The sequence below is a fragment of the Procambarus clarkii genome, chromosome 15 (assembly GCF_040958095.1).
Source record: "Procambarus clarkii isolate CNS0578487 chromosome 15, FALCON_Pclarkii_2.0, whole genome shotgun sequence".
Classification (NCBI taxonomy): Eukaryota; Metazoa; Arthropoda; class Malacostraca; order Decapoda; family Cambaridae; genus Procambarus; species Procambarus clarkii.
Window position 1 is genome coordinate 8,835,157 of NC_091164.1, and position 25,000 is coordinate 8,860,156.

The window sequence follows — 25,000 nt, forward strand, 5'->3', positions numbered from 1 at the left end:
GATTGCGTTCTTGCAGGTAGGAGGTTCTCCTAGCCAAGGGACTAGACGGATTTAATGGTTCCCACGTTAGAGTTGTTTACTGTTTACGATGTCACAGACGTGATGTTTGAAAGCTACTCTAGGAACCTTACTGGTTCCCCAAGTAAGGAATAAAAGGTGAGGTGAGTAGCAGTAAAACCAACCTCACTTGTCTCCTTCCTATCGTGGGCGCAATGGTGGAGAAAAAGAGAGAGAAAGAGAGAGAGAGAGAGAGGTAGATAGACAGAGAGAGAGAGAAGAAGAGAGAAGCAGCAAGACAAACAGTCCTATCAATAAAAACATAAAAAAATTATTAACTAGTTGAAAAAAAAATACAAAAAAGATTATATTATTACCAACGATTATCCAGAACAAAAAATACAATATTTTAGCCAATATAACATAATCCCCAGAACTGATCCACACAAAGCTGTAATAACAGGGCAAATTTTAACACGGCAAAGGGATCACGCTGGCCCGGAGAAATATCAGATTGAATTTCAGTGGTATGTCAAACTCCGGTGGTATTCAGTGGTGGGTAGAATTCAGGGGCATATAGAAATTCTGTGGCATGTAGAAATTCAGTGGTATGTATACTGTCGTGTTTGTTTATGACTGATGTGAATTGTTTTTATCGAAAGTGAAAGTGTATATATTCGACTGTTCTGTCTGTCTGTCTGTCTGTCTGTCTGTCTGTCTATCTTGTTTTCTTGTTCTCACTGATTTAGTTACCTTTTTTCACCTTATTTCTTTCACTCTAAATCCATCTCTTTTTTTTATGAATACATTCGTTCGTCTGCTTTTTTGTTCTCTCTCTCTCTCTGTCTCTCTGTCTCTGTCTCTCTCTCTCTCTCTCTCTCTCTGTCTCTGTCTCTGTCTCTGTCTCTCTCTCTCTCTCTGTCTGTCTCTCTCTCTCTCTCTCTCTCTCTCTCTCTCTCTCTTTCTCTCTCTCTCTCTTCATTTCTTCTTCTCATTTATTTATCTTTCATCAAATAAATGCACACTTGTGTATTCAGGGAGGCGCTTCTCGGTGTTATAAAGAATTGTTGAATATTTAAATTAAAGTTGCAAGAACTAAAACTTAATTTGTTTAAGTTAATGCTTGACTTTGGAACATTGTATTGCAACGTAAAGTTATAAATATTAAATATAGACGAAACATTCATCTCTCTCTCTCTCTCTCTCTCTCTCTCTCTCTCTCTCTCTCTCTCTCTCTCTCTCTCTCTCTCTCTCTCTCTCTCTCTCTCTCTCTCTCAAATCCACTCCGTTACAGGTATGGACATAAGCATTCTAATTTCACATGTCCCTAAATTAAACAGAATTAAGTAAAACCAAATTGAACATGGTAAACAAGCAGGAAACTGTCATACTTCCCTCCAAACCTCCAGTACAGAGTTCTGACAGACACAGACCACAACACAACCTCTTCCCTACACACCAGAGACGCTCAGATAACTCCGACTGAATATGCTTTTATTCAGATAATTTCTCGTCATGACTCTTCGGCTAATCAGAATGCCTGGCTCAGTGGTCATTCAGGGAGCTAGGTCCACTGGCTACATAGAGATTTTGGCTCAAGGCCAATCAGAGAACTCACTGACCAGTCTGAGAGCTTGGTTCATTGGCCACTCTGAGCGGTTGGCTCACTGGCCAATCTGGGCGCTTGGCTCGCCGAACAATCAGAGATCTGGCTCACTCATGGGCACTCATGTTAAGTGGGATGGGAGGTGGAGTGGCAGAGGGATGGGAGGAGGGGTGGCAGAGGGATGGGAAGTGAGGTGGCTGGGCTTGGAGTCGGTGTTGTGTAGGATTACCCAAATGCACACTCGTTTCAACTGGCTATTTCTGGAGATGGATTCCCTCCCACTTAGAGTGGAACATGGGAATGGTACTACAAAAGTGTACATAGTGGTGTGATGGGGGTTGGATATAATACAAGTATATATATATATATATATATATATATATATATATATATATATATATAAAACCTACGCTTGAAACAATCCAACAACCCAACTTCTGTTACGTTCCCTAATATTCTGTTCCAATAATTGCCAACAGTATTCCCAAAGAAGTAGCTATTCAGGTTTTCTAAGTCTAAGCTCATCCAATATGTATCTTCCTGCGTTAATTCAAATGATCACAAATTTCTCAACATGGTGGAAATTATATATATATATATATATATATATATATATATATATATATATATATATATATATATATATATATATATATATATATATATAAAGAAAACTTTCTTTTTGAGTTGCAAAAGTTGAGAAAGTATTGATTGGGGATCCGCAAGTCTCTGGACCCGTTACTGGAGCGGAATTAATATGTATCCGTGAACGGAGTTCTTTAGAAATTAATTACAAACTTCGGGGAGGGGAGAGTTAGTGATCAGAATGAAATATTAATAAGAATAAATATTAATTTGCTTACTGATTTAGAAAGGCTTGATCCGTTTTTCTTGTTATTAATTAGATTGTGTAAACGGTGTTGCCCTGTTCATCTCAAAAGGTTTTCGGCATTTAAATGTTGTCACTCACGGTTGATCTTTGGGGTTAATTGTGTTAAATGTCCATGAAACCGATCCCAATCCGCCTGTCATAGTACCTTGCCATCCGTCAGTCACCCTGCAAAGTTGTGTGAGGCTATTTCAGGCGTCTAGCCTCTAGTCTTGGACAGCAAACTATTGAAAAAGTGAATGGTGTTATTCGTGGGATTCTATGGCGGAATTAACTTGAATTGATTTGGTAATTTATTCGTGGTTGTTACTCTCCATCTAATTCCCTTGTTTATGTTTTTTTTTTAGCCTGATTCATGTTTAATTCTCTTTTTCTCCCTGATCTCTAACTCTCTCTCTCTCTCTCTCTCTCTCTCTCTCTCTCTCTCTCTCTCTCTCTCTCTCTCTCTCTCTCTCTCTCTCTCTCTCTCTCTCTCTTACTTTTCTTCTGATTCCGACTGGTAGGGAGTGAAGGGTAGACTGGGAGTATTGGACTTGGTTGGAAGGAAGTTTGGTGAAGGGGTATGGTAAGGGAGTTCGATTGGATGGGAGGAACTATGTTGTAGTGGGATGAATCTTCTATTTAACATAAACATTAGTTTCAAAGAGATCATTTGCAATAAATAGAAAACAAGAAAATTAACATTATGTGTACGTCTCTCAGTCAATCAATTGAGGCAAATGAACAAATTAGCCAATCAATCATTTGGTCAATTACTCCTCAATTAACAAAGTAATAAAGGAGTTAATCAATCAAATATTCAGTTTGCAAATTCCTAAAGGAATATGGCTAAATAAGCCACTAAGTCCATTTTCCTACGAAAATTATCTCTGAAATTTTCCGGTAATCAAACCATTAATAACCAATCAAGAATCTGAGAGAAAAAAACATGCTAAATTATTGCTGGAACGATTCATTCATCTGATGCTAACCTAAACGACCAGATTTCCAGCCATTCCCGCTTCAGTAGTGTGTCTGGATTTTCCAGGTTCGCCAACCAGCTGTCATATCTCTAATCACCCTCGTGACAGTTAGAAGTGGACACGAAACAGACTGATAGACAGACAGATAGACAGACACACATACCCGTGGTGGCATTGTTAAAATTTCATGGTGATTGGTCTATCACAATTTTACCGGCTGGAACTGTTCCCGGTACTGTTTGTGGGGAGAGGACAGATCTCTTTCCAATAAAGTCTATTAAAACTGAGTAAATTTATATTCTGTGCACTTTACTTTGGCATTTTATTTCTTGTTGGGCACTGTTTTGAGGATTTTAGAAGATCAGATATTTAGTGCAACTATTATTATCAGTATTATATATTTTATATTTATATATATTACGTAGATAAGATTATATATTATGTTATAGATTATATAATATAATATTATATATAATATAATATTATTAATAATATAATATAATATATATATTATATAATATAATATTATATTACATAATATATTATATATTATATAAGATTATAGATTATATTATATATTTATATATATTACGTAGATAAGATTATTATTACTATTATTATTATTATTATTGAGAAAATCAGTAGGAGCTGTAAGGAGTATTCGAACCTTTGCTCCGGGTACTCCCAAGCACTCGCCTTAGACCACTACCCCACGACATGGTAAAAAAATCACTGCAACCTGGAATCCCACTGAACCCTCTAGGGTTTCTGAGGCTTCATCTTATGCCACGGTCAACTTGACTGCGTGGTGGTGGTATAGTGATCTCAGACGTACGCTTGGGAGTATACCTAGAGGTTCGAATCCCACTCACGGCTCCTAATGACTAATCTCCTTGACACTTTAAGTTAATATGATTTCTTTGTGTGTTCCTAATAGTAGTAGGCTTGGAGTTAGTATTGCGCTCTGGTTGTCGGTCTGGAGTAGCCTCTCCAAGGCGCAAAGCCAGGGGTAGGTTGGAGAAGCTGTTACCCATGCAGCAGGTCCTAGTAGCGTCGTGATTATAATGGTTATACTCTTTCCTACAGTGCGACACGGCGGTGGGAACGAAGTCCTTCTTCGACATGATGTACAAGGAGCCTCGCAAGGTCATGCTCTTCGGCGCCGCCTGCACCCACGTCACCAACCCCATCGCTAAGGCGGCTAAACACTGGCACATTGTGCAGGTGAGTACAGCTTCACTACAGCCTTCTACTCATTACAGCTTCACTACAGTCGTCTACTTATTATAGCTTCACTACAATCGTCTACTTATTACAGCTTCACTACAGTCGTCTGCATATTACAGCTTCACTACAATCGTCTACTCATTACAGCTTCACTACAATCGTCTACTTATTGCAGCTTCACTACAATCATCTACTCATTACAGCTTCACAACCACCATCTATTAATTACAGTTTCAACAGAGAGATACAAAAAATGGTAGCACGGTCTCGCTTCATGCAGGCCGGCGTTCAATCCCCGACGGTCCACAAGTGGTTGGGCACCATTCCTCTCCCCCCGTCCCATCTGAAATCCTTATCCTGATCCCTCTTCCCAGTGCTATATAGTCGTAATGGCTTGGCACTTTCCCCTGATCGTTCCCTCTCCCCCCTTAAAGTGCTTTTCCAGGGTTAAAATACCCTGAAGGAAAGGAAAATTTTAGTTTACAGTTCAGAGATACGAATATATAGCTAGATAGGAATAATAGATAGCTAGCAAGAAATAATAGATAACTAGGGAGAAATAATGGACAACTAGGGAAAAATAATAGACAACTAGGGAGACGTAGGGCCAGACCCTCAGACGACACTGTGGGTACTCAGACGAGACTCTGGGCACTGAGACGAGACTCTGGGCACTGAGACGAGACTCTGGGCACTCAGACGAGACTCTGGGCACTCAGACGAGACTCTGGGCACTCAGACGAGACTCTAAGCACTCCGACGAGACTCTGTGCACTCAGACGAGTCTCTGGGCACTCAGACGAGACTCTGGGCACTCAGACGAGACTCTGGGAATTCAGACGAGACTCTAAGCACTCAGACGAGACTCTGGGCACTCAGACGAGACTCTAAGCACTCAGACGAGACTTTGGGCACTCAGACGAGACTCTGGGCACTCAGACGAGACTCTGGGCACTCAGACGAGACTCTGTGCACTCAGACGAGTCTCTGGGCACTCAGACGAGACTCTGGGCACTCAGACGAGACTCTGGGCACTCAGACGAGACTCTGGGCACTCAGACGAGACTCTGGGAATTCAGACGAGACTCTAAGCACTCAGACGAGACTCTGGGCACTCAGACGAGACTCTAAGCACTCAGACGAGACTTTGGGCACTCAGACGAGACTCTGGGCACTCAGACGAGACTCTGGGCACTCAGACGAGACTCTGGGCCCTCAGACGAGACTCTGGGCACTCAGACGAGACTCTGGGCACTAAGACGAGTCTCTGGGCACTCAGACGAGACTCTGGGCGCTCAGACGAGACTCTGGGCACTCAGACGAGACTCTGGGCGCTCAGACGAGACTCTGGGCACTCAGACGAGACTCTGGGCATTCAGACGAGACTCTAAGCACTCAGACGAGACTCTAGTCACTCGGACAAGACTCTGGTCACTCAGACAAGACTCTGGGCACTCAAGCAAGATTCTAGACATTATAGTAAGACTTTAGGCCCTGAGACAAGTCTGTAAGCAAGGTTCATTTATGGGGCTAATTTACATTGATGTAAATATATCGGCTTGGCTGATTGGGGTTATTTAGGCAAAAAATCTTCCCGGATGTGCGTGTACGGAGGGTCATAATATCCGATTTATAAAGGGTAATTTACATCGTGTATCTGACAGCGTGTAGTTTACATAATGCAGTTTACACAGTGTATTATCTGATGGTCATGGAACACTTCTTTCTTGAGGTTATCTTGAGATGATTTCGGGGCTTTTTTAGTGTCCCCGCGGCCCGGTCCTCGACCAGGCCTCCACCCCCAGGAAGCAGCCCGTGACAGCTGACTAACACCAAGGTACCTATTTTACTGCTAGGTAACAGGGGCATAGGGTGAAAGAAACTCTGCCCATTGTTTCTCGCCGGCGCCTGGGATAGAACCCAGGACCACAGGATCACAAGTCCAGCGTGCTGTCCGCTCGGCCGACCGGCTCCCTCGCTCGGCCGACCGGCTCCCTTCAATATGGCTCGGGTTAAAAATCCACGTTAAGGGATCTATTATGTCAAGTATGACTGGAATGTGTTCTGATGAAGAGCTTTGTTGATGGGAGTGAACACGTGATGTCTTAACGTGATGTTCTATTGTGGTATAAGGCACGTGATGCTCTGTTGTATATGGTACGTAATGATCTACTGTATAAGGCACGTGATGCTCTATTGTGGTATAAGGCACGTGAGGCTCTATTGTATATGGTACGTGATGCTCTATTGTATATGGTACGTAATGATCTACTGTATAAGGCACGTAATGCTCTGTTATAAGGTACGTAATGATCTATTGTATAAAGTACGTAATGCTCTATTGTGGTATAAGGCACGTAATGGTCTATTATATAAGGTACGTAATGCTCTGTTGTATAAAGTACGTAATGCTCTATTGTATAAGGTACGTAATGCTCTATTGTATAAGGTACGTAATGATCTATTGTATAAGGAACGTAATGATCTATTGTATAAGGCATGTAATGCTGTATTGTATAAGGTACGTATTGATCTATTGTATAAGGTACGTAATGCTCTATTGTATAAGGTACGTAATGCTCTATTGTATTATAAGGCACGTAATGCTCTGTTATGTTATAAAGCACGTAACAGCTAGGTTAATGGGAGTCAGCTACAAATATCTAAATTTAACAGCTTGTTAATAAGGTTAGTTAGGCATATCCTCATGTAACAACCAAGCTGATAGGGAAAGCTTAAGCTAAATGTATAATTTATCACTTGATTATAGTCGAATTAAATATGTAATGGCGAACCAATTATACTTCTCTGTGTATCACGCTTCAATAAATTCACCTAATATAGATGAAACGATTTACTGGCCGAGTTAACAAGCACGATTGGTCTTGGATAACAGTTAACTAATTACGGATTACAGTAATAATGATAACTGAATTTATATTTAGGGTATTTAAGTTAATATGGTTAATCAAGAGGATTGTGTATTGGAAGTTTCTTCGTGATTAATGTTGGCTGATGATAATGAAAAGAAAGTTGTGGGGGACCCAGAGGGTGGAAATCACAACACAAGACGTTCAGCCATTAAGAAACTCATGCTGGCTCCACTATTCTCAAGAACTTCCCTCCATCAGCGATGATTCATCTCTTGGATGACTTCCATTTGCAACACGTTTGCTCAACATGCAACTACACGTGAAATGAAGACAGTTGACCAGATGGAGGCTTCGCCACACAGCTGGCTACAGGTTCATTATGTTCACTACTTGATTGTTACTTAGAATTATGTTTTAGTTACTTATAATGGAGAAATAGAATGGCTCAATACAAATTTGTTTCTAGGGACAGGCTTCATATGGGTTGATGTAGGATGTAGATGTAGGCTTTTGGCTTGCAGGTCCATTAGAGAGAGAGAGAGAGAGAGAGAGAGAGAGAGAGAGAGAGAGAGAGAGAGAGAGAGAGAGAGAGAGAGAGAGAGAGAGAGAGAGAGACAGACAGACAGACAGACAGACAGACAGACAGACAGACAGACAGACAAAGAGGGGAAAAGATCCAGACAATCGAAAATGGCCGATAAATAAAGTTCCAATATTTTTATCCAATAAAGTCTTCCAACAAAACAGACGTGTCCTGGGCAAAGAAATCCAGGGCTATTTATTTATCGCATAAATCCATAAATCCAGAGAAAATTGCCCAGACTTCTCTGTGGCCAAAAATTACAAATGCTGAATGGGCAACTCCTTGAACGTACGAGCGTGTTTTTTACTATAAATCTAAGGACTATAGTCCTTGCTGCATCTATCCACTTGTGTCTGTTTCTCACTCCCGCTGTCTGACTGTCTGTCTCTCTTGTCGTCTTGTCTGTCTATCGGTCTTTTTGTTGCTAGTTTTGACAGAATTCCTTCCGCAGCTTCTGCCCCCTGTTTATCTATCACTAACTCTAAAATTACCTTTCCATCTCTAATTTCAAAATAAACTTGATGAATCCAAAGGAAATTCAAGCTTATCATATTTAGCGTCACGACCAAACAGAAAAAGTGTGTGACAATGTAACTTCCCGCGTAAAAGAAAAACAAAATATTATAAAATTTGGCGGGAAATTTGGGTTGTAAACAAACAGAAAATATTACATCATGCTGAGGAGATACGACTGGAGGTGACAAGTTTGGCTAATTACCTCCCTGTCGCATGACGGGCTTTATTAGTCAGGTGTTGGAACCAGTAGGAGAGAGAGAGAGAGAGAGAGAGAGAGAGAGAGAGAGAGAGAGAGAGAGAGAGAGAGAGAGAGAGAGAGAGAGAGAGAGAGAGAGAGAGAGAAAGAAAGAGAGAGAGAGAGAGAGAGAGAGAGATAGACTCCCAATGAACCCATTAACAAGTGAATAAATAGTACTCGAACCTATTTTCCACTCAGAGTCAAAAGTTAAAAAAAACAGACAAATACTAACGTTAATATGTCTGGCGTGAAGAGAACGAAGCCCTGTTTCGAGGCATAGATTCGAACAGAGTCAGATTGACACATTCGACCTATCAGACCGAGGTGTTCCATATTTTCTTCTTACACGGCGCTAACTTAACCATGCATAAGTCAACGCTACATAATAATATTAGATTATATTTGAGAAAAAATACCAATTATCGTACCCTATAAAATATTCATCCTGTCAGTTGTCTGTTGTCAGTTGTCTGCTGTCAGTTGATTGCTGTATACACCAAATACTGACTTAATAAAGTCTACTTAAGTCAGTATTTTATTAATAGCTTGACTGATCAATTCACTCTCTCTGTCGACTGATTAACTCTTTTTAAGGAGAAAATAATATTGCTAGAATCACAGATGGTTTTTGGTAAAAATTCTTCCCAGACAACTATTTAAGGACCAAAAGCCACATTGTGTCATTGTAACACAACACTACACTACACAGTGTCTGGGATGCTCCCGGACGCAGGTTCGAATCCTCGTCACGGCCCTTGTGGATTTGTGTCATTGTAATTATTGCTTCTTTGGGAAACTTTAAGAAACCATCTGCTCGAGCCTCCTACATAGGCTCGAATTGCATTGTTGCCTGCAGTTGGTTTTGGGACATAAACCAACCCGTCATAAAGCTATTTAAACACAAGTTGCAAGTGAACACAGTTCGAGAAATGTTCGAACGTCATCAGTTGTAAATCGTGTGTAAAGAGTTTTTGCATTCAGAAACAAGAGGGTTGGCGGCTGTATGTAATAACTTTTGGCCTTTCCTGATGAGGACTGTTGTTGATGAGGCCGGGCTGGTGTAGATGAGGCCGGGATGGTGTTGATGAGGATAGACGGGCTGGTTGATGAGAACAGGCTGGTTGATGAGAACAGGCTGGTTGATGAGAACAGGCTGGTTGATGAGGACTGTCGGGCTCACATAACAGCTCCGACACGAAGCCCGTGTACAAGCGACTCAAGCCGTATCCGAAAAATAATATTTTTGTTTAACGCTGTATGAAGGAGAGTGATGGTGGATGTGGTGGACGAGGCATGGATAGACGGGGGGATGGATAGACGGGGGGATGGATAGAGTATATATATGAGTTATGGGAGGATTGCATGGAGGTTTTATGACACAGCTATGTCACAGGGCATGAAGAGATATGACTCTCGCGCCTAATGACTTAGAGTCGTGTTGGTGGGAACATTTGGTTTATGGAATATATATATATATATATATATATATATATATATATATATATATATATATATATATATATATATATATATATATATATATATTGGTTTTCTATTCATCACTGCTTCCCAGTTCTTAACATATTACTTTTTCCTGTTCCCCCATTCTATCACTTTTTATCCCCAACTTTCATTTGGCTCCTGAGAGCCTTCGCAGACTGGTTCATCTTCCATTGGTTTCTAGGGGTCTGGTTGATACCTGGTTGATGGGGTTCTGGGAGTTCTTCTACTCCCCAAGCCCGGCCCGAGGCCAGGCTCGACTTGTGAGAGTTTGGTCCACCAGGCTGCTATTGGGTCTGGAAATTTCTTATTGCTGCCTCTAGCAACTTGGCTCTCCATGACTGCCTGCGTCAGAGCTCCAGCTTTCGTAGCTTATCTTGCAGTGATAAAAATTACCGAAGATTAACCCATGGAAGTTTCAGGAGCAGAATATGATGAAATTTGCAGACTATATATTATATCTAAGATGATTTCCAAGTTAACCAGTACAAATGCGCCAATTTTTTGGTAATTAAAAGTGAATCTAAATCTGGATAATTTCAGTTTCAGCTTCATGAATCTGAGATTATCTTAGGAAAAAAACTTAATGTTATAATGTCTTGCTCCACTCACAGCCAACACAATACTGTACATAATTGTTATGGCTTAATTGTTGATTGTATCATATTCCTTCTAGTGCCTTCTGTTGTTAAGTGGAAAAAAACTTATATATTCCTGTGATTGTGGGTGAGTGCTTACCTAAGTGTACTTACCCCACAGAGGGCGAATTCTAGCTCTAGGGCCCTACTCCTTGCCTCTCTACCAGGTGCCCAAACACCTCCTCGCCGTTCTAATAGCATTTCATAATTGCTCTTGAAGATGCAACATCTAGGCAGCTCCCAGGTCTCCTCTGCCTCAAGAGAGGCCTATGTTTTTCCTACCAATAGGCTCAAAAAATCTGTCCTCGTATCATGACGTAGCTGTGACGTCACACATCTCGTGCATGCCATGTACAATGCAACATGTGCAATGAATCAATCATTATAGATAGATGATTCAAGATGATGATTTCTGAGTGCACTTGAAGAGGAGTTGAGTAAGCAAGATTCATGTGTTGGTGATGGAATAATCAATCCACTATAAAACTCATCAAATGAGATGAATTAACTCTGGCCAAGCTCATCAAAATTGGATGAATCAACTCTTCGCCAAGTTAATTTTCAATTAGTTATTAAAATATGCAAAGGCATGACCGCAGTCCTATACGCCAGACCCGACACGTGACTGCTAATTAAATGCAAATGAGTTCGCTACATATTCACCTGTACGACCCGAGCTGTCAGGGAAGGCCATAGTGTGATGGCTTGGCTGTGGTTGTGGTGTGGTAGTGGTGGTAAGGGTGGTAGTGGTGGTGGTAGAGTATGGTGAAGGAGGGGGGGGGGTGTGGCGTATGATGATTGTGTGGTAATATGGTGGTGATGGTGGTGGTGTAGGTAGTTGGTCGATTGTATGGGGGAAGTGTGGTTGGTAGTTTGGTGGTGTATGGTGAGGGGGGTGTGGTGGTGTGGAGTCTGTGATGATAGTGTAGTGCGGATGAATTACTGACGTCTGGTTGTATAGTCAAAATGCGTGTTAATTGTTTGGTACTGTGTGTGTGTGTGTGTGTGTGTGTGTGTGTGTGTGTGTGTGTGTGTGTGTGTGTGTGTGTGTTTGTGTGTGTGTGTGTGTGTAGATGTGCGTATGCCTGTGTGTGCGTGCGTTTGGGGTGAAGTTGTTTCAGTGTGGTTAATTAAGATGTATGCCTCTTTCTTTTTCCCTCTCTTCAAACACCCCCCCCCCCCCTTTCTCTTTTTCTCTCTCTCCCTATCTCTGTATGTCTCTATGTGTCTGTCTCTATGTGTTTTTGAATGTCTATATTTTTCTGTTTGTCCTCTTTTCTCTCTCTCTCTCTCTCTCTCTCTCTCTCTCTCTCTCTCTCTCTCTCTTGGCAGCATCTACATCGTCTGGGAGGAACGAGGTGCTTGACTGATTTTATATTTAACGGGAGGTTCTTATTTCCGGAGATGCAGTAGTCTCCTTGGAAGAAATTATAATAGAGACGTGAATGGAAGGATAAATTTAAATATAATAATAATCATTTGCATGTGTATAGCAAATGCCTGAGGCAGAAAGGAAAGTAAATGGAGAGAGAGAGAGAGAGAGAGAGAGAGAGAGAGAGAGAGAGAGAGAGAGAGAGAGAGAGAGAGAGAGAGAGAGAGAGAGAAGGGAAGATTAGTTACATAATACAAATTGAGAGGGAAAAAAATCATTTAATGTGTCAATTCAGGATCTCCCTCACCCATACGCCCTTTTCCATTCCACCACTGCCTTCTGTCATCCTCTGGTTAGGTAAAACCAACTCAAAACTGACTCTTGTGTGAGAACGAAATGAATACTACACGAGAGATGAATACGAGATGAATACTTTTTTTTCAGTGAAAGAATCACGAATAATTAGATCAGTTGGAGTTAACTTAATTCACACCTGTATATGTTGATATAAGTAAAGTATTAATCTGTAATGACTCATAAGGCGGGGCACGGGAGTTGAAGCTCGACGCTGAAAATACATCTACGAGAACACACACACACACACACACACACACACACACACACACACACACACAAACACACAAACACACACACACACACACACACACACACACACACACACACACACACACACACACACACACATGCAAGGAATCGGAATCAAGGAATCAAAACACAAGGAGGAATCGACCGGGTAAACAAGGATAAACTATTCAACACTGGTGGGACGCGAACAAGGGGAAACAGGTGGAAACTGAGTACCCACATGAGCCACAGAGACGTTAGAAATTACTTTTTCAGTGTCAGAGTAGTTAACGGATGGAATGCACTAATAAGTGATGTGGTGGAGGCTGACTCCATACACAGTTTCAAGTGTAGATATGATAGAGTTCAATAGGCTCAGGAACCTGTACACCAGTTGACTGACAGATGAGAGACGGGACCAAAGAGCCAGAGCTCAACCCCCACAAGCACAAATAGGTGAATACACACACTCCAACCTTACTTAGACTTGTAACCTCACAACAAACAACTTCCCCTTCACCTCCTTCCACCATCTCCAATCAATCACAACTCCACCAAAGATGACCCCACACCTCCTTCAACCCACCACCAGAAGCAACCTTCCATTGTCAGTCTCCAAGGTTATCAATCCTTTCAATCGCCCGACAACAACACGAGAACCACACATTTTATTGCTTTCTCTTCTTTATTTTTTGTAAGTATAGACTTGGCAAAATTAAAGTGGAAGCTAAGAGCTGTTTTCCAACATCAGCTCACCTGAAGCCTGGCCAATGATCTAGTTAATGAGAGACATTAACTGTGTACTTGAGCCTGCATATAATCAGTTGACTTTATTTCACACAGTTGTATCTTGAGAGAACATGTTCCAAATGCAAGCCAGTCTAAACACGCTGAAACAGAACATATTAAAGAATTCGCTAATTACTTGCTGAAACATTATGGGACTGACAAACGGGATTGCAGCGTTTTAGGCTAACTGATGACCAACAGGGAGACACTAATATATATAACATCGAAATTGGGTGCAAAAAAAAAAATCAAACGAAAAACCTATTCAGACGAATTATGAATGGGTAATTCTATCTGGAACAACAAATCATCCAACTAGCAATAAAAGTTCAAAACACAAATGCGGAAACCAAAATGAATATATGAATTATGTTCAGCAACACAGGCAAAGCCAAAGGGATATTTCAAATATCTCAAGAGAAATAAGAAGAAGACTGTGCCACTGATCAGGTAACTGATAATGACAATGACATATGTGAAATTCTTTGGTAAATATCTTGTTTTCAGTAATTATTAGTTTTAAATGTAACTGTTAGATCGTCGATGCTTCTGAGGTGTTAAGGGCTCTGAAGCACTGACTGGATATACACCTGGACCCGTCAACACCAGGGGCTCCTTGCAGGACTCTCTATACTTTGTGCAGAGTCCCAGGTTGACTGTGCAATAGAGGGATGGAGAAAAGGGAGAGTGGGGGAGTGCAGGTCATCTGGGAGAGTGTCTCATACTCAAAATGGAGGAGAATATGTGCTTCCTAAAAGGTTTTGCGTCCCCTCAGCTCTCTCTCTCTCTCTCTCTCTCTCTCTCTCTCTCTCTCTCTCTCTCTCTCTCTCTCTCTCTCTCTCTCTCTCTCTCTCTCTCTCTCTCGTAGAAAGAAAATAGTCCAGTTTCTACTTGCATTAAGTGAAAGAAGAACGTAGCTATCGAACGATCATTAGTGTTAATGACCTTGTTACCGAACTGCAAAGATCAAAACCTTCTGTATGGCCCTATTATATAATGAATTCTGGGCAGTGTATAAGAACCAAATGATGAGATTCGAAGCCCCGTCGACTTATACGTACATACATCATTAAAAAAATCACTCCGAGTGTAAAATCGAAAGAAATACTGCAACGAATAAAACTGGATTAAAAATTATATAACAATATATACCATCATAATATGATATATAGTGCAATATAATTAATATAGACACTGATTATAGGGTGACGACCTGCCATTTGGAAACCGGAATTGAAGGAAACTATCAGGCGATATCACCGAGCCATTACGACTATATAGCACTTGGAAGGGGTTAGGATAAGGAATGGTGCCCAACCAATTGTAGACGGCCAGGGTATTAAACGCCGACCTGCATGAAGCGAGACCGTCACTATACCGTCCAGCTCAAGTGGTTGGACAGGAAAGAGTTCCAGGTTCAATTAAATTGACAAAACAACAAGCCTCTCACGCGAACGAGGCATGAGATAAGATAAATATGAGGAGAGAATACTTTAACTACTAGGCCACTACGAGGAAGTGGAACTCACCGCCACGAGACTAACGAGAAAGTGGAACTCACTCCCACGAGACTAACGAGAAAGTGGAACTCACTGCCACGAGACTAACGAGAAAGTGGAACTCACCGCCACAAGACTAACGGGAAAGTGGAACTCCCTGCCACAAGACTAACGAGAAAGTGGAACTCACCGCCACGAGACTAACGAGAAAGTGGAACTCACCGCCACGAGACTAACGAGAAAGTGGAACTCACCGCCACGAGACTAACGAGAAAGTGGAACTCACCGCCACGAGACTAACGAGGAAGTAGAACGAGCAGGCAGGAGAGATTCATGGCTCCAGTCAGTGATTCAAAATCTATGGCAGTGATAAGTTCCAAATGATACATTACCCGACGGTTGAAAGGCGGGTCTAGGAACTAAGGATCGACCCACGCAGGCAGAGCTGGCTGAGAACACACACACACACACACACTACACACACTACACACTACACACTACACACTACACACACAGGGATACGAACCTCCGGAACAACAACAAATAATATAAGAGTTTGTCGAACGTAAAAAAACCAGCTCAAAATCAATATCACTCCAGTTCTCAATTATTATTTTATGCCGTTCAATCACTAAACTATTTTTTCTAGCGAAACGCTTCGTAAAGTGAGGGAAAACAGCAGCAGGAGGGCGCGCTGGAGCTGGTTTTATATATTTTGTTGAAGTCAACCAAATAGGATTCCTTTTATTTTTTACGTCACTGCTTGTGTGTAGGGCTGTTGAATAATATTATTTGTGACAATGGTAGTATTAGTATTAACAGAAGGAGTAGTAGAAGTAGGAGTAGCAGTAGCAGTAGTAGTAGTAGTAGAAGTAGAAATTGTAAAAGTAGTAGAAACAGAGTATTTGTACTATGACTATTGAACATCTTCATTTCTGACACACCCACCTTCCCCCCGCCTCTCCCTGGCTCTTTCTCTCTCTCTCTCTCTCTCTCTCTCTCTCTCTCTCTCTCTCTCTCTCTCTCTCACTCTCACTCTCTCTCTCTCTCTCTCTCTCCCTCCCTTCCTCTCCCTTGCATTTTGTACTGTCCTCACAGGCAAACACCAGAAAAAATTCGCAAGATGAGCCAGAAAGCTGTGTGTAAATCAGGCTGATTCCCAGCAACCTTATATTACAACGGGAACTGCAATATAGACTCGCCAGGAGAAGATGAGGTGGAAAAGAGCTGTGAGTGTGAGAGAGAGAGAGAGAGAGAGAGAGAGAGAGAGAGAGAGAGAGAGAGAGAGAGAGAGAGAGAGAGAGAGAGAGAGAGAGAGAGAGAGAGAGACAGACAGACAGACAGACAGAGAGGATTTGGAAATGGCAGAGTGAACACGGTGGAAATTTGTAAAAGAAAAATCTTTTACTGTTCATTCTGTATACTGTATGTAGGTGGAGATGGAATATTGTCTTCGTATCGATATATATACATGTAAATTGCTTTTTCTCTTTTTCTGTTTTTTTGATATCTATCTATGTTTAAATCTGTCTAAGTCGGGGGTCCTCCCCAATGTCACTCTTGAGGAAATATTGGCCCCTGTAGAGCCCACTAGTGACTATAGAGCCTATAGGCACCTATAGAGCCCACTAGAAAGAGAGCGAAAGAGGAGATTAGGAGAGAGGGAGAAGAAAAATAGGTTGGAGGGGGGGAAGATTGAGAAGAGACTCAGGGGGGGGGGGAGAGACGCCCCGGGCAGTGCCGGATACCACATGTAAAACAAATAAATAAATACATCTTTCGTGTGGACAGGTGTACAGGTGTACCAAGTTCGACTGCTGTAAAAATGAGTTCCCCCGTCGGCTTCGAGCTGTTTTTAATGAGGAGGTCGGTGAAACAAAGACGGCCACCAACCTCCTCATTAAAAACACCCCGAAGCAAACGGAGAACCCTTTTTCACAGCAGTCGGACGTGGTATATGTAACCTTCAATCCAAGTACATAGGTATGACGTCGACCAAGCTCACGAGGCGTTTGACCTGTCATCTGCAATCAGGTGCCCTTGAAAATCACATGAGATCAAATCACTAAAATCAAATCACACTGTTCCTTCACTTTATAATCACAAAATATACATGAATATAAATATTCTATGGTTTCACTTCCAAAATATAGTGGAAATGAAGTTTCACTTTCTTTACCAACTCATAATTACACTACCAAATGTCTTGTAGGAATTTAAATGTATTTGATGTTTAAATTTTGATCTTAAATACTGATCAAAATATTTTATAAAATATTTCGTATTTTAATGATTATTATGTGTTTAAAAATATTGCAATTTTAAATATATGTGATCTGTTCATTTTACAGAAGATAAATAAACTAAAAACACTCTGAACTAAAATGAAAACCTAAATATTATCAGACTGAATATATTAGAAGTTTTAAAACACATTTGCCCTCTCCCATTCTGACCCATCTTATGGCCCACCTAAGTGGCCCACCCTAATGGCCCACTCCCACGCCAAACCCCCCAATACTCCCCTCCCATAGATCAAACCCCAACTGCATCGAATATATTGTTTATTCCCAAATTTCTCCTACAGCTGTCGTACGCAGATACACACCCGATGTTTTCGGCAATCAAATATCCGAATTTCTTCCGAATGGCCCCTTCGGATAAGGAGTTCAATCACCCCAGACTCCATCTTCTTCAGCGGTTTAACTGGACGAGAGTTGGTACCCTCTTCCAGAACGAGCCGAGACATGCTCTGGTGAGTATGATGATGTATGAGGGTGTATGATCTTATAAGAGTAGTAGGAGGCATCCATCAGTCTCAGGAGACTATGGAGTTGCGCTCTGGTTGTCGGTCTGGAGTGGCCTCTCCAGGGCGCAAAGCCAAGGTAGGTTGATACGGAGGAGAAGCTGTTACTCATGCAGCAGGAGGTAACAGAGTATACTATATGTATAATAGGGTGTATGCTTTGTATAATAGGGTGTTTACTTTGCATAATAGGGTGTGTGTATACTCTATATCATGGGAGTATGATCTGTATAACATAGTGTATTATATGTAAACCGTATGTATAATCAGCGTAATAGATGTATAATCAATATATTAGATGTATAATCAGTATAATTAGGTGGATTTTCTGTGTAATAAGGGGATGTATATTCTACTCAGCATAAATGGTGTGTAATCTGCATAAGTGGGGCGCACTATCTGTATAATGGGTGTATGATGTAATAGTTATATATCTTTAAAATAGGTGTATGATATCTAGAAAGGGTGATTGATCTGTATAGTATAGGCGTATAATCTGCATAATAGAACGTATGATTTGCAGAAAAGCTCAATGATCTGTTTAAATCGGATGTGTATCATCTGTATTAGAGGAAATATGTCACTGTATAGAGGGTGTATGATTTGTAGGATGAGTGTGTGAGCAATGAAGGATGTAGACGGGTGTATTTGTGTGTATGTGTTTGTGTTCTGGTGCTTGTGTAATCGCGTATCGGTGTAATTACCTAAGTGTAGTTACAGGATGAGAGCTACGCTCGTGGTGTCCCGTCTTCCCAGCACTCTTTGTCGTATAACGCTTTGAAACTACTGACGGTCTTGGCCTCCACCACCTTCTCACCTAATTTGTTCCAACCGTCTACCACTCTGTTGGAACAAGTGTGTGTGTATATGAATGCTAATGTATCTCTTTTTTTATTTACTTGGGTACATGCTTTTATATATTATTTAAAATGTATTATTTTGCTTTTAAACCCAGCAGACAAAAGCCAGCTCCATCAATTAATGCCAACAACAGCGTACAGACCACTTATAATTTCACCCTTAACCCCGACGCTAAAAAAAAATTAAAAAAGGAAGTAAAACAAGGCTATACAATCTTTGGGGGGGGGGGGGAGGGCAGGTGTTCCACATGACACAAGCCGGATGGTGTATGAACGCAGACTGGTGTATGTTCGTGGGGTGGTGTGTATGTTCGTGAGGGCTCATCCATGCGTGCATCTATACACACACACCTTTTGACGCGTGGTAATTGAACTAGTCCTGTAACACGCCCCTAACAAGTTGTGGCGAATGCTGGAGTTTCCATGTCTTCTTTCAGGGGGAAATGGTATAGGTGAAGTTCACGTTTTCAAATCATAATTGAATGGATTGAATTCGCCGTATTCAGTATAACATTTGAATATAAATTCGCCCAATTGTTGTTATAGTTGAGAATGAATTCACAGTTTTCAGCGATATTTGTGAATTCCTTCGCTATTTTCGACTATATTCGTGTATAAATTGAACCTTTCCAGCGTTATTTGATTATATTTTCCCATATAATAAAATAATTTGATAATATATTGGTTATATTATTATATTGAATGATGCTCTGTTATATATATATATATATATATATATATATATATATATATATATATATATATATATATATATATATATATATATATATATATATATATATATATATATTCTCCCATTTATTATTGTTATATTTTATAACTTTATTTGTTCTTTTCTGTCACCGGGTTGACCCCGGGCATCGCCGGGTTCCCGATCTTGTGTATTACACAATATTATATAACATTATTATATAATATTAGTCATCATGGGAACAAATACTTCCCATTGTTGGGGGTCAAAAAGTCTGTTCTTATACGTGTGTCGAGGTCCGCTTCTTAGGGGGAACAATACTGACTTAAACCAGATGCAACACGCAACAGTTGGTTAACTCCAGTGTGTGTGTGTGTTTACTTCTAGAAGAAAAGGTGCATAAGATGAAAGGAAAATACGCCCAATAGTTTCCCACACTGAGATCGAACTCGGGATCCCCGAGTCCAGAGAGTCGACTGTACTACAATAAATGAGGTATCTTTAATTTGGTAAAAGATTCAGACTGCATTAAATTTCTTCTTGGTATTCTTATCAGAAAGAAATGGTTTAGAAAGAAAAAAGCTTTAGCGCCATAGCAGGTTTTAAAGTCTGAATTTGAAGTGAATAGCTTCTCCGTCTTGCCCATTCCCTACACCCTGACCCTTTTCCCCTACCCCCCGTCCTGTCCCCTACCCTACATTTGCCCAGTCCTCCCCAACCCCTTCCCCATAGAGATGTAAAAATTTTGAAGTCTACCTCATCAACATGATAATGAAATCTACCTCAAATATTCCAAAAAAGAAAGATATTCAATAAAATAAAAGTTATCCACAAAAATCACCATAATAATTTCCTCGCAAAATTATATCTGGCAAAACAATGTCGTCGCGAAGAAATGGTGGAATCGCGAAACATCTCTCGCTAAAACATCGCGAAATGCACCTTTTCAACATTACATAAGATGCTCTACACCGTAACGAAATCCGTCACATCAACACCACGCAAAGAGTTTTTTCTCTAAGATCGCGAAAATTGTCTCGTCAACACCGCGAAATATATAGTCCGAATCCGTGAAATATTCTTCTCGCGAGATTGGCGCAATAAATCGCGTAAGCACGACGCCTTTTCTTCTCAGTGGGACGCGAAATGGAGCCCAGAAAAATGCCGAAATGGCGATTGACGGACATGAGGAAAGAGGGAATTGAGGCGGAGAAATGGATTGATGATAGAGGGGGGCGGGTATGGAGGCTTGTAAATAAGCATGGAAGGGGGGGGGGGGGGTAAAGTGAGAAAGGAGGAGACAAGATGAGAAGAGAATAACGAGGAAAAAGTGCCATGATGAGAAAGATGAGAGGCAAACTCACTCCCCCTGCCCCTCTCTCTCTCTCTCTCTCATAATATCTCATTCAAAATCCCAAATTTCCCCCCCCTCCCATCTCTCTCTCTCTCCTCTCCTAAGACCCTTTACCTCTACCCCATTCCGAGTCTTTTTTATGAAACTTGTTTTCCAATTAATGGCAACAGTTACCAATTTATTTCACTATATTTTTTTTAGTTGCTCCGGAATTCCCCCTAAACCATTAGAGAGTCGTTGAGTGTTGTAAAAGCAATGGAAATCCTGTACTGTTGGGAATCTGTCACACAGTGCACCATCTGTCTCTCTCTCTCTCTGTCTCTCTCTGTTTCTCTCTCTCTCTCTCTCTCTCTCTCTCTCTCTCTCTCTCTCTCTCTCTCTCTCTCTCTCTCTCTCTCTCTCTCTCTCTCTCTCTGTGTTTCTGTTTCTCTCCATTTCCTCCCCTCCCCTCTCCTTAATTCTTTTCGGCTTTTACATGATGTTTTTCGAGACACTTTCTGCCCTCATGTTGACTCTTTTTTCCTCTGTCTCTATTTTTCCTCTCTGTCTCTTTTTTTCCTCTCTTTGACACATTATGATCACTCCATTGTACTTTCTCCCGTCTGCTATATTTTCTGCCCTCTCTGCTAAGCTTTCTTTTCACCATTGCACTTTCTTCCTTGTTCATTTTTGTCCTTGTCTGTTCTTCTCACTTATATTTCGCTGCCTCTCTTCGCTATCTCTTTCAATCTCTCATCTCTCATGCTGTTCCAACACAGATCTCTTATTTCTCTTTCACTTCAATTTTCCCATATCTCTCTTTCATTTCACGTTTTACATTCTCTACCTCTTTTCTACCTGTTAAACAGCTTCTTTTTTCCTATTTACATGTAACTTTCACCAGAACTAACTTTCACCAGGACTACCCTGTGAAGTTGGACCTAACTCTCACTCGAGGACCTGAAAATAATTCGATTGACTTTTTTTGTCTTTTTGCTCTTCAGTATTCACTTCCTTGTGGCGCCAATTCATTTCAATTAACCTCCATTTAACCCTCAAATAGCCCCTTAACCATCCCCTTTGAGCACGTTAAAAATGCCCATTAGTCTCCTTTTAACACCCCCTAAGAATTTAACTTTTGTTCAAACCGCTTTAAGTTTAACCTTTATACTTCCTTAAAACACTTTAATCTCCTATTAGATTCCTAAAAAAAGACTGTCACTTTTGTATCACACTGCTCGTCTTTCCATAAAAGCCTGAGGAGAAGCCTTATTTCCTTGATTATCAACTGCCCCTAATCTTCCCCTTTCCTTTGCCTTCTTGGAACGAGAAGTAGGAGGAGGGGAAGAGAAGGAAAGTGACGGGAGAGGGAGCTTAAAGGGTGTGTGGGAAAGCAGAGACAAAGGGAGGGAGAATGCATTTGGCAGCGGAGCAAGAGGGAGATTGAGAATAGAGGAATAGCAGAGGTAGAGGGAGAGGAAGAGAAGAGGTAGAGAGGTCGTAGAGAAAGAGCACGGGAAAGTATAGAGAAGGAGAGAGAGAGAGAGAGAGAGAGAGAGAGAGAGAGAGAGAGAGAGAGAGAGAGAGAGAGAGAGAGAGAGAGAGAGAGAGAGAGAGAGAGAGAGAGAGTTATAACGAAAGAGAGACAGAGAAAGGTAAGAATTAGCACCTAAATTACTCTGCACCCTTCATAAGACAAGACTAACCAACAGCAAGGTGCGTTACTTCGTTACCTTGGGTTACCTTGCGTTACCTTGCGTCTCTGACTATCCCTTACCTGGAATAAGTCTAGATTTAGTGGCCAGCGGATCTTAATACAATAAACGCCAGTAGACCCTGGACCCTGTTTCTTTATAGAAATGACAATTCCGGTGCTCAAAGGTAAAACTCCTCCACTCCCTCTACCACAATCTTCCACCCCCCCCCCCCTGACAAGGCAGTCTGGGTCGACGGTAGTTTCAGGACAGACGCAGAGGCTCTGTTGGTTGCATGTGAGCTGCAAGTGGGACTGTTTCGCTCTTTTGGGTGGGTTTTGTAGCCTCTGGTAACAAGTGAAATTGGATTTTGGCATCAATTTTACCGGTGGTTGGTCAGTCCAGCCTCCTGCTTCTCCGTCAAAGGTATATTATTGGAGAGAGCGGAGCAGCCGGGAGCCATCTTGTTTGTTTGGAGGTAGGAGGGAGATGGAAGAATGAGGGATGGAGGATGGGAAAGGATGGAAGGAAGGAAGTGGTAGTGGGAAAGGAAGGTGGGGCCGGGTGTAGTGCAGTCTGTTTATGGTTGTCACATACTCCTACCTCGCCATGTTTTGTTAGGATTGAGCTTTATCTCCCGGCCCGCTTTTCAACCCTCACACGATTGGTACAGAAGACTTGGCTGAGCATTCCACTTAGCATCATAGAATTCCTGAGTAGACACAACTATCTCTGTTTAGGAATTCTTTGTGTGGATTCAGCCTCCAACTATTCACCTTCCTTACCCATCCTGTTTTACTCATCATCCATACACTATACGTAGGATCTTCCTAATGTTCCGACTTAAACGATTACAGTATCTGTACTGTAAAGTGTCTAAAACTATTTCACAGTGAGACTCGTCAAAGCTATTCCCACTGTTGCTAGCTTTGTATATGCAATTTAAGTTTTCCCCTTATTTATCTGTATTTCAGATAGTTAATTTAAATTGTTATTGACCCATGTATTTTTTTGTTCTGCCTGTAATTGCCGCATATATACTTGCTAATATGTATTTACCTGTATATGTTTGTGATCCCTTTGTCATCCGTCGTCCCGAGCCACTAACAGAGAGAGAGAGAGAGAGAGAGAGAGAGAGAGAGAGAGAGAGAGAGAGAGAGAGAGAGAGAGAGAGAGAGAGAGAGAGAGAGAGAGAGAGAAGGGAAGGGGAGAGAACAGAACATGCAGGCGAGGAAAGCCACGAACATATCCTTATGCACCTACTTCAACCACTCCAAAATCCTCAGGGCGTTGGGGGGGGGGGGGGGGAAGAGGAGACAGCTGTGTTTGTAAACAATAATCAGCTGATTGCCACCCCTGACGTGTTGGCACGAGTTATGACACCTATCATCACCAAGACACATGTTTGCATAGGTGTTAAAGGCGTGTGTTGAAATTGTTATGTAAATACGTGTTGAATAACGACTTTATACATGTAAAGACTGAGAAATACATATGATGGAAGGAGAAATAAGGGCCGATTATATGTCTCTTTTGTCTAAGTATGTTTGTTTACTAAAAACTAAATCATTTTGAGGGTCCACCAGACCTTGTTTCCCGGCACAAATGACACAATAACTTTCCACCGAACGACGAAAGCGATGTGGTAATTCGAGATAGAACTCGTCTCTCCTTATTCACTCAACACGGGTTACTCATGCAAAACCGTGAGTGACACCAATGAACAAGGTTCAATTTGATGTAAACAAAGGCACGTCCATCTGTCCAAATAGGATTATTTGCCAACCAAATGATGGGAGAGAGAGAGAGAGAGAGAGAGAGAGAGAGAGAGAGAGAGAGAGAGAGAGAGAGAGAGAGAGAGAGAGAGAGAGAGAGAGAGAGAGAGAGACAGACAGACAGACAGACAGACAGACAGACAGAAAAGTTTAACTATATCGACCAAAAAAGTAGGCAAGCTGAAAAACCGTAATTTATCTTGTATATTGTGTTCAACCAATCGGTGGCCAGAGTTCGGCGAATAGACCAATCACGATGATTAGTCAGTCGATCCCTGGAGGCCCCGATACATGTCTAGCTGTTGGGATTGGGAGTCAATTAGCACTTTTTGATGTGATAATCGGGAGAGTCGAGTTTAGTTACACATTTAGTCGCTTAATTTATTTACATTCATACACACACACACACACACACACACACACACACACACACACACACACACACACACACACACACACACACTTATCATTCTCAGTTTATTATTGCAATGATTTCCAAACTTGTTGATTGATATAATGATCTGAAAAATATTCATAAATGTAAAT

The 25,000-nt window shown here is 41.3% G+C and overlaps 2 protein-coding genes across 5 annotated transcripts in view; one reads left to right on the forward strand and one right to left on the reverse strand.

Annotated features, from left to right (window-relative positions):
- The window catches only part of LOC123759100 (gamma-aminobutyric acid type B receptor subunit 2), a 331,390-nt gene that overhangs the window by 206,165 nt on the left and 100,225 nt on the right, over positions 1-25,000 (forward strand). The window contains 2 exon segments of the mRNA XM_069324947.1: positions 4,541-4,678; positions 17,862-18,029. Of these exon segments, the coding sequence (XP_069181048.1) occupies positions 4,541-4,678; positions 17,862-18,029 (306 nt within the window).
- Positions 1-25,000, reverse strand: part of LOC138364892 (uncharacterized) — a 425,505-nt gene that overhangs the window by 145,683 nt on the left and 254,822 nt on the right. The gene's annotated exons all lie outside the window — the stretch shown is intronic.